This window comes from Ochotona curzoniae, unplaced genomic scaffold (genome assembly GCF_017591425.1).
Source record: "Ochotona curzoniae isolate NIBS_2020 unplaced genomic scaffold, NIBS_Ocur_1.0 patch115, whole genome shotgun sequence".
NCBI classification, from domain to species: Eukaryota; Metazoa; Chordata; class Mammalia; order Lagomorpha; family Ochotonidae; genus Ochotona; species Ochotona curzoniae.
The window spans coordinates 51397-72108 of NW_024466657.1; the positions used below are offsets into that span (position 1 = coordinate 51397).

Sequence of the window (20712 nt, forward strand, 5' to 3'; positions counted from 1 at the left end):
CACTCAGTAATTGGGCAAAAAAGTGTGTGGAACATAGACTGACAACTGGTTTCAGTAGAGGATTTGGGAAATAAGGGCTGGTCAAGGGAGAGCCTCCCCATGGCCCAGGCAGACTGAAGGCAGCCTACTCTGGAGAAGGTATCAGGCAGGCCTAAGCCCTAGGGCAGAATCTGGTCCAGAGAGATGGGTTTGGAGTGGGGTCTGATAGCACCAGAGGCTCTCAGAACTGATGCTGGGGGAAAAGGCATGTCTGCTACTCAAATCCCTGCTGCTTGTAGCATCAGGAATTCTGCAGGTGCCATAGAAAAGAGTTAACACGGTCTGACATGGGGTTGATGGTGGTGTATTCTACTTCCCGAAGGGTCTCATTCTTGCCTTCTATACATATACCCTTAGTAATACATAGGTTCCAGTTGCTGGCTTGAGCTGCAAGGTCCAAAATGTAACACATACACCTGTACCATGTATAAGCTCTGAGCAGAGGTGGAGACAGGGAACTGGACATGGAACTTCCTGAAGTTTTTATGCTTACTTATTTACTGGTGAGGTAGAGAGTGGGAGTTGGGGAAGCACAAATAGAGTTTCCTTCCGCTGGTTTACTCCCCTAAATGTTCTCAATGTGTGTAACTGGACCAGACTGAAACTGGGTGCCAGGAATCATATGTTATCCCATGGGTCTGGCAAAAATCCAATCATCTGAACCATTACTACTCCCTACCCCTACCACATGCCCTTGTTTCTGCATTAGCAGAAAAGTGGATCAGGAGTTTCAGACTCCAACCCAATGTGGACTGCTGGTGTCTTAAAGCTGTAGCCTAAATGCTTACCTCTAGGATCTAAAAACTCACTAAGGTGAATTTTAATAGATGGGCCTACATTCTTGGTTGGAGTGCATGGGCTCTTGTTCCGGCCTGCATTCTGTGTTCCAGCTTCTTGCTAAAGCATGCCAAGGGAGATGGAAGCAGGGATGGCTCAAGTAGCTGAGTTCTTCCCTCCTCTGTGGGAAACAGAGAATGAGTTCCTGGTTCCCAAGCTTTGGATTTGCTCAGCCCTATTACAGGCATTTGAAGAGCGAGCCAGTGTTTGAGGATTGCCAGTAGTTGAAGGATCTGTGTATGTGTGTGCGTGTGTTAGGAGGGGGTTACCTATATGTTGCTTTCTTTTGTGTGAAATGGCTCCAATGTAAGAAAGTAGTTTCCAACTTCAGTTAGAAATGCCTCCTTGAAAAGTGTGGCAAACTCAGTGTTTCTCTAATAATGTATTTATAATTCATACTTATTTTTGTACCACAATGGGTGACACTGTTTTTGTGTGAACTGTCTTGTCACTGAGTAACTCCAGTTGGTTGTGGTACTATTTGCTGCTATGCATAATGAGTAGAAATACCAGTTGCTTGATTTTAATAGTGGTGAACTAGACCTTAACTTGTGGATCCAAGTAAAAAAAATAAATTTCTTTTTCAATATGTTATTTCAGGGCATCAAACTATGTTTAAAAATTATTGTCATTTTATTTTCCTTATGGAAAGCTCATAATTCTTTCTTGTACTGTTAATATGTAATTTATGACTATGTTGATTTTTGTAGATTACCAGTGCAGTAAAAGTGGTGGGAATGTGTTTTTATCTGTTTCCTCTGCAGTATGGCATGCAGCTCTACCAGAATTACATACATCCATTTCAAGGTAGAAGTGGCTGCAGCTCTCAGAGTCTGTCACCCCTGGTAAGCACTGTGTCTTGGAACGTATGCCGTATCTTATAGTTGTAGAATATCGACTTGTAATTATCAATGTACATTATGATACATTATTCTTTCCTTTTTATACATTAGAGTAACTGAAAACATTTTTGTGTGATGTTATATTGAAATTTTTAATCCTTGAGTTTTGTGTTTTTAGCTTGTGTGATAAAAATCACAGTGGATGTTTTTCATTGATGTGCATAACATTCTACATTAATAATTTTATACTTATATAGAATTATTTTGTGTGTTATTCTCTATTATTGCGATGTATGAGTCTTTGATCTTAAGTAGGTGGTTTGTAGAATATTTCCTAGTCACTGAAGAGTATGTTTTCTTAGTGATTAGTTTTGATGGTGGGTTCATTTATTTTAATATTGATTCTGAAACTGTCATACCCTAGTGGAGAGCTGCCAGTGACTCGGAAGGCTAAAAGCGGCAGTATGTACACGTATGAGCTTTTCTGCCTTCTGGCTATCTAACAGCAATTCTTTTCTTTTTTTTTTTTTTAAGTTCTAGGCTCTTATAAAACAGACTGCTTTCCAGGAGACCCAAAAACTGCAAGACAAAACATAGGTCGTACATTGCATTAACTCCAGTGCTGCTTCTCAGATTTATGCTAAATGTAACTTGGATATTTACTTGCAGACACACTCTGATTTATCTTTTCCCTTCTTTTGGTTCTAACTTTAATTTCCCATGCATTACCACAAGGACTTTATTTCTGAACTTTTAGTTTGTGTTCCACTATTTTTGCTACACTTGTTAATATTGAGTATATTGGAAATTCAGATGTATGTGCCTGTGTTACAAATCAGCTCATGTGTATTTTTGAAAACTGCATTTCCACTGAGGTTAAAAATATGCTCTTCATGGCTGTGGCCAAGGAAGGCACATTTACCCTACATGTAATGTAGCAGATGAAATACTCAGTTCTAGGAATGAGGCATGAAATAATGTTGATTATGAAAGCTGATAAACTAGAGAGAAAAGCAACTCCAATTTTATCATTATGGTACTTTAAATTTGCAACTTCTCATCTTTGTATCATTGCTTTTAAGTCCTACAATAAGAAACTAAGAAATGTAATGAATTTTTATAAAAGCATTCTAAGGTGAATATTTCTATAATTTGCCGGCTTCCTTGTTTTTCAATCCCTAATTATGTAGAAAGAATAGTAGATTTTATTATCTTAATCCTTTCCTAAATCCCTCCAAATTTTTTTCAAATTCTATACTTTTAGAGTGAACTTACTAATCACGACTAGGCATCCGATAGAGTGCTTTCTGTTGGCATCACTTTGTTGGCACACAGGTGTGGTCTTGCCATATTCCATGGAGAGGGGGCTGCTGCTGCTCACACGTGCATGACAGTTGGGTTGTTGTGGTACCAAAAGTCATTCCCTGAGAGAATCTCGCTGGAATAGGGACTATCACAGAAAAGCATCCAGTGCCTTTGTGGTCAAGACCTGTCCTCTGGGGGGGTTTTAATGATCAGAGAGGATGGTGTTTGAGATTTACATCTCTGCTCCTCTGAATGTCCCTGAAAACAACTCAGGCATTCTTTAAGGTGTTTGTCTTTGCTTTGGTGTCTACAGAGTTTATACTCCTCTAGACTAATGTGGAAGAACTAATGATCTGGTAGATCCCAGTACCCTACCTGCCCCAGTCACTAGGGAGGGACCGTTTTCAGTGAGCAACAAAGAAAACTCATCTATTATAGTTAGCTATTTAAAGGAACAATGATGTCTCTCACATTTTCATAGATAATTCTTTTGAGGAGAAAAATAAAGATGACATTCCTATATGGTAATGAACATCATAACCCTGTATAGCACATAGCAGCCACGATTATCAGCATTCAAAATGAGGAAAAAACTTTCATTTATAGTACCATCTTTTAATACAGCCATGGGTTAGGTGCTGTTAATATGGCCCTGAAGCTGGACTTAGAAGATAGGGCAAAGATCAGTCATGTTTTTTCCTTCATTTTTGACCCTGGAGTAGTCATTTTTAATATTGAATTTATTTATTTTATGATTTTATGATGCAGTTCCACAGGATGTGGGATTTCCCTTCCCTTCCCCAAATTCCCACCCTCTCACATTTATTTTCCCTATTACAATAGCATTACATTACAATAGCATAGCCCTTCGTAATCAGGCACAGACGTTCTTAGCTGCAGTTTCTTATGTGTTACTTCTTTACCACAAGCTGTGTGTGACACCTTAGTCAAGCCACTGGCGCCCTGCAGGATGAACAGAGGAATGGTCTCATAATCTCTAGAGTGCATTTTATCTTTGGAGTCCTGTTCTTTTCTGCAGATGACAGCTTTATAAGCTTATCTAGATCCTTCAGAAAAGATGGCAGCGTGTGTGGTTGGATACTAGTTGCCATCAGAGTAGATGTTTTACTTGTATACCTCACTGAGAATGAATAGATGTAACCTCATCGTGTAGCCTGGGTAACACAGGGTATACTAGAGCCTCCGTCTTAGGGGGAAAGCCAGGCCTTCGAAATCATGGATTCTTTTATTTTGGTTCTGTCCTATTTTTTCCCTGAGAGTGCTAGAAAAAGGGACAAATATTTGAGAAATACAAGCGGTTCTGAAGTCCAACCAAATTACTTTCCTATGAGAAAGAAATTGAGCTGACAATGACCTTTTGAGTTTTAAGTCAGACTCTGCTTTACTTCCATTTCTTTGTCCACAAAAGGTAAGCTATTAATTTTTCATCTACCAGCTGCCATTCAGTAGAAAACACTTGCCTTATTCCTGTGTTTTTCCTTTAGTGTAGTTAAGGTAACAAATCAGAATATTTTTCCTTTGTAGTGTGGTTTCCCTATACATGTCACATAATTATAGAACATGGAACCCTGTTTTACATTTTGTACTGAATGAGACATTGTAAAAAGGAATAGCTGATGCTATTTATTTTTCTGTCCTAACCGCATTTTTATGCTATCAGAAACTTCAGATTACAGAATCCATCTTGGCGTGTGGAGCTAGAGAGATTCAAAGGATAAAGCGATCACTACAACTGAGGCTAGTAACTGTGCTTGGGGCAGGTGGACGCTTTTCATTAATGTTGGCAAAGCAAAAGTGTATCCAACCAGTCCACAGCCCTGCACAGAAGATCATGGGGTGAGAAGGGCAAACGAAGGTGTGACAGCAAATAGAGATTACAGAGACAGCATCTGTCTGAAAGAGCAGCTGTCAGTTATAAAAGCTCCTGTAACAAATGAGAGATTGCATGCCAGATCTCTAGACATATAGATGAACCATAATAAGATTCTGGGGCATTCCAGCATGGTTTGGAGAGAAAATAAGAAATAGTAGCAAGTGGGATGTGTGATGCAGTGATAAAGGACTCTAAATTTCTTTTGTGTGTGTGTGGTTGAAGCTTTGTTTGAAACCTACGTTTGACCTGTAGTTACAAATGCAAAAATGACTGAATCCATGTAAATATGAAACAACTGAAGCCGTGAGTTCCTCAATGCAGAATGATCCATACTTTGCCATTGTAATTCCACTTTTGAATTCACTCCTGCATAAATTAGCAGAGAATAACTATTAAATAATTTTTCATAGGTTTAATTTTTTTTCCTCCTCAGGAGTTTTAATTTTTCCTCACATCATATAAATTGAGTGAGATTCCTAATTAGATATTCTGACAGTTGTCTATTTTTATTTATAGTATTCATGACTCGTTTTATGGTAGTAAATTTTGTAGAATATGTCTGTCAAGTATAGCCCTAAACAAACAAAAAAATAAGAGCCAGGTTTTGAATATTTTATTTTTATCCGAGAGAATGTAAGTGCAAAAAGTAATGAGTGAATCAATCAATAACTTTATTATTTATTTAAATTATATTTGATTAAAATGCATTGTTTCCTATCATTTCATCATTTAGACATAATTTTTTCAGGTGGGCAGGCATTGGTGACATGGTGATGTAAGCCACTCACCGCTAAGGACACACAAAACTCAAATTGGCGTGCCTGGGATGCAGTTTCAGCTCCATTTTTGATCAAGCTTCCTTCTATTGTACACCCTGAAAGTTCCTAAGCGACAGCTCAAAAACTTGAATCCTGTACCACTCACAGGGAGATCCTAATGGAGTTCCTGACTCCATGGCTTTGGTCTGGTCAGGCTCTGCTGTGGCAGGCTTTCAGGGAGTGGACTAGCTCTTTCTGTATGATTCTGTGTTTTTACAAGTAAATCTTTAAAAAATAAAAATGCTCTCTTGTTAAACCACTGAAATCTTAATATAGAATTATCAAGCTATTACACACAAATTTTATTCTCTATATATGGTGAAAATTGATGTGATAAGCTTTCAAAATATGTATTATAGTTTGCTCCAATATTAAATAAGAGTATTATTTCTACAGAGATGTTACAAGTCACTCTAGGTTATGGTTTTTGTGCATGATGATTCTCATGCTTCATAACTAGGTGGATTGACATTTTGTTGGTAATTGATATATACAAAAATTTAGTAGATGAACTTAGAAGTAATGATTGTTTTCAACCTTGGAAAAGATTTATTTAAAGTCTTCCTATTGTACTACAGAATATTAAGATACAGTTGTTCTAGAAGTAAGATACATGTTTTAAGGAAAGCCTTTAAAACATTTTTCTACACTTAACTCAATGACCTTAACAAATAACTGTGTAATTTATTTAGTGAAAGAGTTATAAAAGCACCATATTTTTTCCTAAATTTACTATAGCATTTTAACTTATTGATTTCTTGCTTGCCACATTTGAAATCCCATCCTAGAATGAAAATGTATTTTTAAACAAAGCATTAAATGATAATTTTAAGAAACATGTTTATGGTTCAAATATGTTTCCTTTTTCCAGAGAAGTATATCAGAGAATTCCCTGGTAGCCATGGACTTCTCAGGTCAGAAAAGCAGAGTTATAGAAAACCCGACAGAAGCCCTTTCTGTTGCAGTCGAAGAAGGACTGGCTTGGAGGGTACATATAGCATCACTTTCTCTAAAACATCTACAATTTGAGTTAGTCTTGTCTAGAAAGTTGATATTTGTTTTCTCTTTCTTGCTCAGAAAAAAGGATGCTTACGCCTGGGCATCCATGGTAGTCCCACTGCTTCTCTGCAGAGTTCAGCCGCAACCTTGGGTATGTCTGTTGGTAGTTGTTGTGACTGAACTGTTGGATCAATGGGCCTGTAGGTATAGTTACCGAGTGGACGTGGTTCAAAGTACATGCAGTGTAATTGTGATCACTTCAAAGCTTTGCACTCATGCATTTTATTTCTTCAGCTATCCACCGCTCCCAACCATGGTTTCACCACAGAATTTCTAGAGAGGAAGCTCAACGACTGATTATTCAGCAAGGATCTGTAGATGGGTATGTTTGATGTTTTTAGTCTTGACAGAATCCTGTACATGGTATTTATTTGTTCAGCACGACATGCACATAGAGGATTTCAGTTTGGGCTCATTGTAATGCAAAAGAGATTTTTTATAAAAATTGTTGCTCTTGTATTTCATAAGTGTCTTTATAATACTTTAACATAGCGTGTGCCTAGCATTTGTGTATAAATGAACAGATAACACAAAACAGGATGCTTTGTTCTCCACCAGTGTCACAATTTTATGCCATTTGTAGCATCTCCTATATTAACTGGTGAGGGGAAAACTGAAATTGTTTTGAATGTCACCATTTTGAGTGAAATATGTAATTATAATTCCGAAATATGTTTCATGTCATGATTTTATCTTGTATTTGTTTTTAGGTATGTATGTGTATATCTATAATGAACATTTTTTCTGTTTACTTTATCTTAAATTTTAACATAAATTGACTGAATAACATGAATAAAATAGCACAAGTCTAAGAGAATAGTGGTTTTTTTTTTTTCTCTTTCTGCTGTTATCACTAACAGGATATTCAAGAGAAATGTTAAATGTGTTATGGAATATTTATTTTCTGAAAAATTATTTCCTTTCATAGATTGCTCAATATTTCAGTTGTTTTTCATAATATCTACTAAATTTCCTTTCCACATGCACATAAATATGGAAGGTTGTATTGCAGTTTGGTTGAGAAGTGAAAGCAATATCAGTTTATAAACAAGTGGTGATGGGCTCTATTATCTTCAAAGTTGGCTTAAGATGACAGGGATTTGAAACAATTTAATACTGACATTTGGATAAAAATGTTTCTTCTCATGAAAGGTTATTAACAGCAATTCAGCATTTCACCAGACTCTGTATGAGAGATTTTAATATGCTTCTCTCCATGGAATGCAGTCTTTTGGGGTATAAATTTGAACAGCAGCAAAACCACAATCTATTGAGACCAAGCAAATAAATGACATAGAATAATGGAAGTGTTTGGAGAGTTTTCATTTCCTTTGCTCCTGAGCCCCATTTGTGTAAATTGAATAAAATAATATTATGAAGAATAACATGATCTTTTAAATGTTTATTTCTTAATCATATTCCTTTGGAAAGGTAGTGTGAAGTGGTCCACTAGGTGGTAGTGATGATCTGTTTTGAGAATGGGGAGAGAATTATGGATCAATTTTGCTGGAGAAATGCCCTTTTGTCCTAACTCCTACTGGTGCAATGTCAGAATCTCACACAGCACAAGGGGAGTGGATAATATCCCAGTCTTCTGTGATCCTTCAAATTTGGTTCCTCTTGGTCTAGGCACAGTGAAATTAGTATTGTAAGCACCAGTGGGGAGTGTTTACACAGTGCATTTGCCAATAATAAGTGCATGACTGATTCTATACTGCCTTGCCAGTAAATAAGAATACGTGTCTGGCAGCCTTTTTTTCTCTTAGGCCATTAGGCTATGTCTGATTTGTCTAGCCCGACATTATTGGGCTTTTGCACTGCATTCTTCCAAATTAAAGTGCATGCTATTTGGGCATTTCTTTTACTGAAAACATTTGTGTTTAAACACTTAATAAATGATTTCAGGATTGATTGTTCAGACTATATTCTTTTCTTGCTTTCTTTGTGTATGTGTGTAACATTAGAAATCAAACTTAAATGAAGAAAGAGCATCCAGTGTAAAAGAAAGTATAAAAATGATTTAATAATAAGCCATTAGCTCGTTTGAAGAGAGGGGCTTAATGTGACCCAGAAGCTATAAAATAATAATACACTAATGATTTGTTTTTTGAGTAAAAAAATTATACATGTATATCCATTTTTCCTGTGGAAAAGGGACAAAGAACTAATTATTGATGCCAGCATGTTATTATATTGGTTATTGGAAGCAAATAATATAATAGGTTTATATTCTGTTGAAACTACATTAACACCAAGGCAAGTTTTATAATATAAGATGGTGTTTTACATTATGCCATATCATTTACTGGTTGAGTTGGTTGAGTAGCCATACCCATTGCATACTCAGTTAAGGGTCCACAGCTCATACATTGTAATTCTGTGAAATCCATGAGTAAATGCAGAAACATTGAAATACCTTTTTTCTTTTTGTAGAGTTTTCTTGGTACGAGATAGTCAGAGTAACCCCAAAACTTTTGTACTGTCAATGAGTCATGGACAAAAAATAAAGCACTTTCAAATTATACCAGTAAGTAATTTGTGATTTTACATTCGTATATTAGAGATGATCTTAATGCATAAGCTTTTGGAAACTTTAGTTTTCTTTTGTTCTTTTTATTAAATATAATTTGGGAGCTTGTGCTTTGACTAAAGTTAAGTTTGGCAGAAATGGTTTTATGAGCCTGAATTAATACAAGAAATACAGGAATTGTAAAAATTAAATTTCCCTTTTTCCATGAAATGTGATTTAGCAATATTGTATAGACCCCATGCCACCTATTGTTAAAAGGCCACTAAAGATACATTCTCCTGGATTCTACTAATGGGTCTTTAGAAAACATTATTTTAAGGCTCTTTCTCTTCCATTTTCTTAAAATTGATTTTTCATTGTTGTTTTGTTTTTAATCATTATGGATAAAAATTTAGGTGCTATGAAACTGCTGGACATTGAAACTATTCTGAGGACATTTAGAATTTTTCTGTAATTCTGTTACAGATGAAAGTTTTCTTTGGTATTGTTTTACATTTATTGTTGCTGATGTGGTTATTGCTCGTATGTGTGTGTGTGTGTGTCTGTCTGTGTCTGTCTGTGGAACTACCTTTTGGAAGATATAGTCTATTTTTCAGGAAAGAATTTCTTAAGATTATTGAATTGTTCATGCTTACTTTTGATTTTTTTTCCTTTTGGTAATTATCCAGAGAGTATATAAATATATTCTCTTCTTCATTGAGTATGTGATCAATGTCCCCAGCAAGTATAAATTGTTTAAAGCTAAACTACTTTAGTGCCAAAAAGAAGACAATTGACATTCCATTAGTATAATATTTGATTGCCTCAGAATCAATTTGCTGATGGAAATTATGTGAATATTCATTTTAAATATACTAAGTGAGGCTGTTAAGTAGACCACATTTAGAAATGGAAATTAATTTCTGTAAGTGGAGGCATTAAACTGTTCTGTTTACTTTTATCTGAGTACTATAGCTTTCTCACTGTTCATTGATTCAAAACAGTCACATTTCCCCAACTACACAGAAGTTTGGAGTAATTATAGGTCATAAAGTAGAACTACACAGCTTTCAGTGAGGATCAGATTATATATTTTTAAATGCAATTCCAAGAACTGGACTTGCTATACATCCTTTTCAGTGTCTTTCAGTTATATTAACTTACCACTTTTTGCATAGGAAGGATATGGATGGAATGGAATAGGATGGCCTGCTAGGTAACTTAACCAAATTGTGACCACCTTATTAAATTTCCTCCTGCAGGTTGAAGACAACGGTGCAATGTTCCATACACTAGATGATGGACACACAAGATTTACAGATCTGATTCAGTTGGTGGAGTTCTATCAGCTCAATAAAGGTGTTCTTCCTTGCAAGTTGAAGCATTATTGTGCTAGGATTGTTATTTAGACAAACCAGAAGTGACCTGTGAAACTATTGAAGGAAAAAAGGACTTAAGAAGAAAAGTAAAAGAACAAGACCTTAAGTAAGGGTGAACATGTTACCCATGAGCAAAAGAATGTAATTCATCCACAAGTTAAAAAGAAATAGTTGTGCATTACAAATAAGCAAAGACTTGGATTGATAGTACATATACCATTTAAAGTTCATTCATTAAAATTAAATATTAGGAAAAAAATTGACCTGACGTGTTGTTGTGTTTTTTACATTATTTTATTTTTCCCAAATATGTATACAGATATGCATTTAGCGATATAACTTTCAAACATAAAGTAGGAAGAATAGTGGGGAATTATTTGAAGATTGAGTTTCATTTACATTCTTCATTACTAAGAATTATGAGACAGATTTGAGTTATCAATTAAACTATCTACAATTTGTTAATAAGTGAAACTATTTCAAATTATCTATTTTCTAGTATAATATAATCTTCAATTAACCTCATATTTTTAGATAGTAGATTAAAACTATGTTGCTCTGGATAGCTTGTATTACATTTTAAAGCTATTAATTATACTATAAAATCTATATGGATTTCTGCCAGTTAGAGGCACATTCTTCATTCCATTTTTTATGCATTTACTGGCTAGCTGGAATTTACCTGTTTTCATGGAAATAATTAAAATATAGAAAAGGTTTGTATAATTCACACATGTGTCCCAGCATATAATCTCTGACAGTATGACATTGTCATCTTAATAGCTCACATTTCCCCCATATTCTAACCTTCAGATCACTTTTGACTTTGTCACTAATAGAACATTAAGCCAATCAGGTCAAATCTATACAGATCCTAGTAGATAATTCCTTGTTTTTATCTACCCCCATTGAAGTTTCTTATCATTGTCAGCTTCAATATAGAAGCCAAACAATTTGGAAACTTGTACCAGTTACATATTATAAACTACCAGTCTGGTATCCACAATGCTTGAGGAACACAGGACCTCTGAATACACCTGCTCCTTTCAATAGCTCAGAATGGCCCTGAGTACTTTTGATTTGTTTTAAATTTATAAAAATACTCAGTATTTTTAAAGGGAATGATTTTTTAAAATTTTATACCCAGTTTAAATAATATCAGAAACTATAATATTTTAAATGCTAATTTCTCAAAAATTTTATCTTATTTGTATGACTAACATTCATAAACTTTACTGCAGGCCTTAGATTTTGTATATAATTTATACTTTTGATCTTAAAGCATAAAAAAAAACTATTTGGGAAAAGTTGATAGAGAAAAATCACTATTTTCCTGATTCTTTTTGAAGATGTTATGTATATGTATATAAATCCAATGTGACATTAATCCTAAGAACACTACATTATTAAAATGCATTCCCTAAAAAAATGTGAATTATCTTTATATTCTGTCACCTTGTTCTGTTTTGGTACAGACATAGGAATGAAACCTCTTTCATTTTTTTCCCCACATATTTGGATTAGCATACTTCGCTCTTCAGAAAGAAACAACTCAGTAGACCATCGGTTCCATGTTCTTTTTTCTTTTCTTACGTATGTGTTGAAGAGTTAGGGAAATTGAAATACTTAGAAGACACAAGCACACAAGAAATAAGAATACTTTAATTGAGACTAATTATATGTGTAATAGAGCACGTGCTGACTGATTTGAGCATATTAAAGGAGATATTCATTCTGCTGTGTTTAAGGTTGATTAGCATCCGTTAATCAGAGTTTCATATGGTTTCTAGCTTTGGAAAACCAGCAGTGGAATCTTCACACATGGTAGTCATGCTTTAGTAGTGATGTAAGACATTAATTGATAACTTCTTAGAAGAGGAAAGATTCTCATTGGGTAGTGCATGAGTATGTCTTGGTGTCCCAAGCTGAATCCACCATTCCATTATTGCCAGGAATTGTGAAGGCTTGCTGAGTAATGGATCTGTCCAGCAGCTGGGTGCTGCCCAGGCTTCACTGCACTGATACCTTTAAATGTATGGAGCAAGTATGTAGAATTTCAAAGCAAATTAATCACATAGAACCACATGCTATTTGATATTTGTGTGAGTGCATCCCAGAAAGAAATGCTGCTCTATCTCCTGGCTGTTTTGACCGTTGATTCTGTAATGTTTCCAGTTTTTTGTCTTATATTCTTTAGAGAACTGAATGAGTGATGCATAGATTCTTACACTACCAGAGGGCACAATAATTTGCTGGAGTTGCAAGAGTCCTTTAACCCTCATTGAACGTTCCTGAGCCAAGCATCTGTGTCTACCTTGGTTAGTAGGCATTGCCTCATGTCAGCCTAGCTGTTGTACATTTACTGTGAAGAACTGCTCACAATGTTTCTAACAACATATGCCTGAGACCACAAGTTATAGACTTACACAAAAGAAAGGCCAACCTCTTGGCTAAGCATATCACAGTAGTGAACTAAAACTTTACTACAGAGATCTAAGTGAATTTTTAAGTAATGTGCATACTTGTTTCTACATTTGAGTTACCATGCCAATATGCTTTTATTGGTAAATAATTCGTCATTTTCTAATCCAGCCCCATATAACACATACGGCAGTAGAAATAAGCTAACATGAAACCTTCACCATCTGTCTTGATGGATTTGAATTTTAACCCATTACTCAGTAACTATGTGACCCTGAATAAATTAGTTTCTTTACCTCTCTAGAGGGTTCACCACCATCACAACCATCATCATCTTTCCTTGAGTTGGCTTGGCAATGAAGTATATAATTTATAAAATGACTTGTCTAGCATTTTCATTGATAGACATATTTTATTGCATTAATGATCATGCACTGAGGGCCTACACTTTCCAAGGATGTTATCCCTCTTCAACTGAATGCCTTTCCTATGCTACCTCTGATTTGCCTTTCTTGTTGATAATATGATGTTGCATATGGCATATTGTGCTTCCTCCATTGTGATAGTCTTTCATGTAAGGCTGCTGTTATAGAAGTAATCATGAAAAATACAGAGCTGGAACATTCAGTCCATCTTATGGACAGTGATTGAGCCAAGGACACCTATATCATGTCCTATAAAATACCATGCTCTTTTGTCTTCACCTGATGATGAAAAAGATTAATAGGATTACTTACTCTCTTTAACAATATTCCCCAAAATTTCAGTAACAGATAGGCTTGAGTAGAAAATACAGAAGCTTTTAAAAAAACAAACTTTAGGATATATGCTTGGACAATATAAAATTGGAATAATGTTTGGCTGGGTGCGGGAAGATGAAACTTCTCAGGTTATTGATATATCTCTAAGAAATTAACAAACATGATTTACTTTTATGTTTATGGGTTATTTATACATCCAGGGAATCTTGCTCCCTTCAGAAGCTCTCTTACTGGTAGAAGTCTGATTAGGAATTGTGTGCATTGCTTCTTGGCCTTTTGGCTAAGATTAAGTGTGATTAGGAATTGTGAAAATTTTTCTTGTCTTATTGCTTGCTAACTTCCCTCTAGCATATATTGTGAACCTATCATGTGAAACGGATTTTTGGAGATACAAAGCTGAGTACTAGAGTGTAGATATGCAACTGTCTGCATCCATCTGGGTAAAGATACAGTAAAGATACTGTGAGAGCAAGGTACTGAGTAGAGTTGCTGAAACATGGAAGGAATTAAGTAGATTTCTGGAAGACCTACAGGAGTTAGATTACAAAGCTCTTGAAAAAGGACTGTATGTTTTCATCAAAAGGGGGAACAACATGGAAAGGGCACTGATTAATTTCAAGATTTTTTTCAGTGAATGATAACTATTTTAAATGAAACAGAATTACAACAAGGAAAGAGAGTTACGGCAAATTGGATCGAAATGGCAACTTCCTGCTGCACGAAGAACTTTAATTTAGCGAAGTTTATATTTAAGGAAAACTATAACCAGGTACCTCAGTATTTTGCTACATTAAAGTTTTATCTAGTTAAAATCATGAGTGGTCTTTATTTATTCTTCCATGTACATTATAAATTCTGAAAAACAAATATAAATGCATTAGTGAATTTGTTCTAGCTGACATATAGAAGTACCTTTATAATGATTAGAGTTAAAAAAAAAGCAGCTAAATATTGTACAATCGAGGGCTGAGAGGAGAAAGCTCTAAAGATTCCCAGCAAAGAGCTACTGAAATGATTCTGGCAGCAATTATAAGTTGTGAGCCACGAACATGCAAAGAGGTATCCTGTTAGGGTCACTTACCGTGATGTAGTGACTTAAGCTACCACCTGCAGCTCTGGCATCTCATATGGGCAATTTTTTCAGTTCCAGCTGCTCCCCTTCTGTTCCAACTCTTTGCTAATGTGCCTGGGAAAGCAGAGGAGGATGGTACCAGGGCTCCTACACGTGTATGGGAGACCCGGATGAAGCTCACGGTTTCTGCCTTCAGCCTGGCCCGGCCATGGTGTTTGCAGACACTGGGGGAGTGGATCAGAAGACAGAAGGTCTCTGCCTTTGTCTGCCTCTCCCTCTTTGTAACTCCAACTTTCAAATAGATAAATTTTTTTTAAAAGGAAGTGTTATGGAAGGGACATCTTTAAGGATATAAGTGAACAGATAGGAGGGAGCACTGAGAAGCAAAGAGGAGTGAAAACTGGTAAGTAAGTTTAGTCACAGGAGGTAGGATGTTTACATAGGTGAAAATTGATAATTCTAACATTAACAACTGTCATCAGAATTCTTGCAGAAAGAATCGTTTTCATTCAAAACCTTCTTATATACAAAGATGAGATCTTAAGTCTATAATTTAACCACACTGCTTCTTGCACCATGAAAGGAATGATTGTCCTTACAAATACAAGTGACTTGGGAGAGTGATGTTTAAAAATGTGGAGAAAGAGCTGTACTGCACCTTAAGATTCAGGTGGTATGTAAAAGTAGAACACAAGAAACTGAAAGATTGGCAGTACAGGAAATCTGAAACACATGACCAAATATCAGAAATTATGACATTGGACATTAGTCTTCCAAACAGAGTTTTACAAAGTCTAATCAATTTAAACGTTAGCATAGCAGACTTCCCTTGCTAGCATATATTTGTCCTTTTTACAAACCATCCATTTATATGAAAGACAATCAATAGACAAAGGGAGTCCCTATCCGTTGGCTAACTCCTCAGTGCTCACAGCAGTTGGAATTGGGTGAGTGTTAGAACCTGAAGCCAGGATTATAGCCCAGGCCTCCCACAGGGTGGCAGAAACCAGATTATTTGACCCATCATTGTTACCTACTGGGGTCTAAATTGCACGACAATGCATTTAAGAGCTCAAATCAACAGGGGTCAGGAGTCTTGTGGCCTAATTCTCCAGCTGCGGTACCAGTGTACCAAATGGATGCTCTTTCAAGTACCCTTTACTCCACTTTCAATTCAGCTTCTGTTATTGGTCATGGAAAGCAGCAGAAGAAACTCCTGCTCCTAGTTTCAGGCCAGTCCAGCTCTGGCTGTTGTGGCAGCCATTGGGCATGTGAAGCCGCAGATGGGAAATCTCTGGGTTTCAAGTAAAGTAAGATGACTATTTTTGTTACAAAGCTTAAACCAGGAATTAGATATCTTTATGTAGTATGTGGACATCTTAACAATTTTTCTAATAATATGTATTTCAAAAATCACTGACAGATTGCCTTACTAAAAACAAAAATACCTGACATTTTCCTTCATCTATCTATACATCACTATCTCTTCATTACCTATTAAAAGTCACTGATATCCTCTCAAACCTACGAAGTTGGGTAGCTATATAAAGGATAACTTTTGCATGCATTGGGATTGCATATGGGTGCCCATTTGTGTTGCAGATGCTCCACTTCCCCTCCAGCTCCCTGCTTGTGGTCTGGGAAAGCAACCAAGGATGACCCAAGGTCTTGGAACCGTGTATTCATGTGGGCAACCAAGAGGAAGCTTCTGGTTCATGGCTTCAGATCAGCTTGGCTCCAGCCATTGCACCCACTTGGAGAATGAACCAGAAGATGGAAGATCTTTATATCCCTTTCTCTGTAAAAAAAATCTGTGTTTCAACAAAAATAAACGAATCATTTTTAAAAAGTCTGATCTCCATTGACATATTAGTAAACACAACACTACCATTCAGGTTCCCAAGCAGAAATCAGGATGGTAGTAAGAGCTGATCACCCTTCACATTCAGAGAATATGCTAGGCTGTATCATTGCCACAAGTCTATACTGTTCTCCACATCTGTTTCCATCACTCAAGTCTGGACCACACTCTACTCTAGGCAATGGTTTAAAACTTGAATGCGCTTTCCTCTGTTGTAACATCTTAAGATTGTTCCAAATATTCATCTGATCATCGTATTCTAGTAAAAGCATCTGAAGTTCCACTTTGCCATTGGAAAAATATGTTCTTCTGTTTATTCACAAGATATTGTCCATGTTTGAGCCTTTGCATTTTCAAAATCATCTTTAGCCATTCTTCTTTACATTCTATTTACTACAATCAAGTCTATTCTGAAATGTTTTTCGTTTCCTTGATTGTATAGTCCTTTAAACTTATTTCCAGAGATAATGTAACATTTAGGGCAATTTCCTTGATCATAAATTAGTTGCCCCACAATAGAGTTTTTCAGCTTTTCTGCAGTAACATTTATCTTACTTTAATAAATTACTCCCTAACTTTTGTTATACCTACAAAATATAAGTTCCTGGCAAGGAAATATTATGTTATTCATGAGTGTAACCTCAGAAGTTGGGAGAATGCATAAGGATGAAATTGTTAAATCCTAGTGTAGCTTTTCCTTGTATATCATCATTCTAATATTACTACAAGAATAAACATACAGAAATATGAATAAATATACAAGAACAAGAATATTGACTTGCATATAGTCAATATTCTTATATATTTACAAGAAGCCATGACTTAGAATTTGATTGTCACTTCAAAAAGTAATTAAAATATATTGCTAAGCAACAGTGACAAAAATGGTTTTAGAATAGAGAATGATGTAGACATCCTATAAATCAGCTGACATGACTTCTTATGTTGCTGCTGAACGATCTGAGAAAAACAAATCTCTCCTACTTCCTGTCCTCACTTCAGAAAGCACAGAACCACATTGTGATTATAAACAGCTCCGTGACCTTACACATTTGACTTCTATCAACCTCAAAGGAATTAATAACTTCTGTTAGGACTATTGAAGAATATAAAAATCTACATTATCCAAAGAGTTAGAACCAGCTTCCTAAACAGCAACAAGTGTAGAAGTGACCTAAGCAAAGGAGAAAGGCACAGTTTAACAGAGAATGAGGAATAGTGGTCACTTGGGATTTTCCTGAGAATCAGAAATCTGTATTCTGATCAGGGTTTCTGTAATAGTGTGCATACTCAAAATATAGACTATCCAGAGGTCCAAGGGTAACCTGATATCAGATGACCAGTTTGATAACATTTTTTTGCAAATGGATCCAATGGTGTCTATCGTCTAGTGAAAAATATGGCTACAGGCTTCACTGCCTAGGATAATTTTTTGAATGTTAAAAATTTAAAATTTCTCTTACTCAGGTACCATTAAATTCCTAGCATTTTAAAATGGAAAAAGAGCCAGGAATTTTCATGAAATTATAAATCAATCCATTTTTAAGTTGTGTTGATAATCAGTGTCTGATATTTCCCACGGCATATTTCCTAGGTTAGATACCTGATTCTGCTTCTGTCTCCAGCTTCCTGCCATTGCAGATATCAGGATACAGGAGTTGTAGGATAACTATTGATTCTTGCCACCGTTGTGGGAGACCGAGTTATATTTTTGTTCCACAACTTTGTTGCTGGCTGAACCTTGGGCATAGCAAACATCTGGTGAGTAAATTAGCAGCTGGGAACCCTCTCTTTACCTGCTACTCAAAAAAAAATTAAGAAAAGTATTTTAAAAAGAGATTACATTAATTGCATTTCAGCGAGAAATTCTGTTACTAGAAATTTATCCTAAGGAGAAAATTAGTTGATTCATTTATTTATTTGTCAGTTAACTTGTTTGCACAGCATATACTGATTAATATTTACTTCATGTTTGATTATAAAACATTAACATATTGCACAACAAAATCATTAATCTTATGAAGCTTACACTTCAATAAAAAAATCAAAGCCTTTTCAGGCATTTAAAAGCTAACTCAAATAACTAATAACAAAAATAAGAGAAAGATCATACACTGCTTATAGTCTCTAACCATCTTACTTTTAGGGACATGTCATTTAAAGGGACACAAATTGTTGAAAAGGTCTAGCCATGTGAGAGCTGTGTGAACTATGAATTTCTTACACAGTAGGGAAAACATGCATGGAAACTCCAACACACAAACACAAAAATAATAAAATGAGATACATGAGAAACAAAAGGAAGATTCAGTATTGTTAGTTGGTAAAGGGGATGGTGCAGACAGAAGCGAAGACACTATTTCAGGAAACATTCAGACTCATTCCATTGGTCTTTGTGGCCAGTAAAGTAGTTTAAATGTGATTCTAAAGACGATGGAGAGTCATCAAGGGTTTTTAAACAAGCAGAAATAAGAGATGAAACAGGATGTCCATTTGAAATGTTCATTCTGGAAGCGTTGTAAATAATGGAAGGGAAATGGACATAGATACTGCCTTCAGTACCCATTATAATTTTTTTTAAACCTAAAAAATACTTTTAAGAAGAGAATTATTTATTTTTTTCTATGTAGTATTTATGAATTAATATACTTTATCCCACAGGAAAAAATATTTTAGGGAGAAAAACCTCCTCCATAGGAAAACATCCTATATTTGATTCAATTTGCAGTCATTTCTTAATGTAGACTGACATTCTTTCCCAGTAAAAACCATGTTGAAATTCTTGTCCATTTAATTCAGTATTTCATTCTAAGCTTGGTACTCTTCTGCCAATGCATGTGGTTTCATAATTTCTCATTAACTGTCAATGGACAGTGAACATACATCTTGGTAAATTCTTGTGTGTTCCTTAAAGAAAATAAGCCTAATTTTAGGATGTTTCCCTAGGCTGTGGTCCTTATAACTCAAAGAAATTGAAAAATTTTCATTAAAAGAGACCTGTTTTTATCTTCTGAGGATAGGCTAGCTCTTCATCCCGAAGGACTGACTGGTAAAGATTACAAAGTGGCTACAGCATCAAACTCCTGAGTCCTCCTCCAGCTGCGTTATCTTAGCCATACACGACTACTACATAGGTCCTGGGGTGTCTGAAGGTTGCTTGAGCATATTTTCTGAAAGGGCACTACTTTCTTGTTGCTGTCTGTTAAATATTGTAACATTTTACTATGGTTAAAAAAAAAAGTAATTTACCCAGAATTGCAATCTACTTGGTAGATTTTTCATCCTTCCAAAAAGACGGGAAATAATTTTTCTTCCTTCAAGTGCTAGATGCTGATTCTCCTGCTCTGACCACTTTATGACCCCTCCCTGTAACACCTTCTCCTTGGTTTCTCATTGAAAATAGCTTAGCCTTTGCGCTTTCTTGCCCTTGTATATCTTAGCTTCTTAGTGCTTTTCGAAATTGTCCTTTACTCCATATCACAATTATTAACTTAAAGTTATTAAATCAAGGCTTCCAAGTATAAACCCAATCTCTTTGTGCAATAACTCAAGTCACCCAAGAAGCTTTTGGTCATTTGAAAGCTTAGTTGTGGGGTTTAGAGATTTGATCATGATATTGATGACCAGTTAAATATCATCAAGACCAACAGATGCTCCTTTGAGGATTTTCTTTACCACCACGGTTTTCTAAGAACTTAATACATGTTTGTTACTTAAAGTAAATATCATAAACGGTATACCTTCATTACAGAAAAATTAGACATTAGCAATAAATTAATTATAATCTTACCACCTATAGAGAACATAACACTCAAGAGATATTAATATTTATGGCAAAATAAATTACACATTATCTTTGGACATTTCACACCAGTAATCTCATATTTAGACTTTATTTATCAGCAGTCATATAAT

At 35.5% G+C, this 20712-nt stretch overlaps 1 protein-coding gene across 1 annotated transcript in view; it reads left to right on the plus strand.

The window, feature by feature from the left end:
- The window catches only part of LOC121166301 (growth factor receptor-bound protein 14-like), a 58739-nt gene extending 47798 nt beyond the window's left edge, over nt 1-10941 (plus strand). Inside the window, exons 8-13 of the mRNA XM_040995440.1 lie at nt 1641-1721; nt 6607-6723; nt 6813-6885; nt 7029-7116; nt 9228-9321; nt 10566-10941. Of these exons, the coding sequence (XP_040851374.1) occupies nt 1641-1721; nt 6607-6723; nt 6813-6885; nt 7029-7116; nt 9228-9321; nt 10566-10712 (600 nt within the window). The 3' untranslated portion in view covers nt 10713-10941. The remainder of the gene's footprint in view (nt 1-1640; nt 1722-6606; nt 6724-6812; nt 6886-7028; nt 7117-9227; nt 9322-10565) is intronic.
- Nucleotides 10942-20712: the final 9771 nt, after the last annotated feature.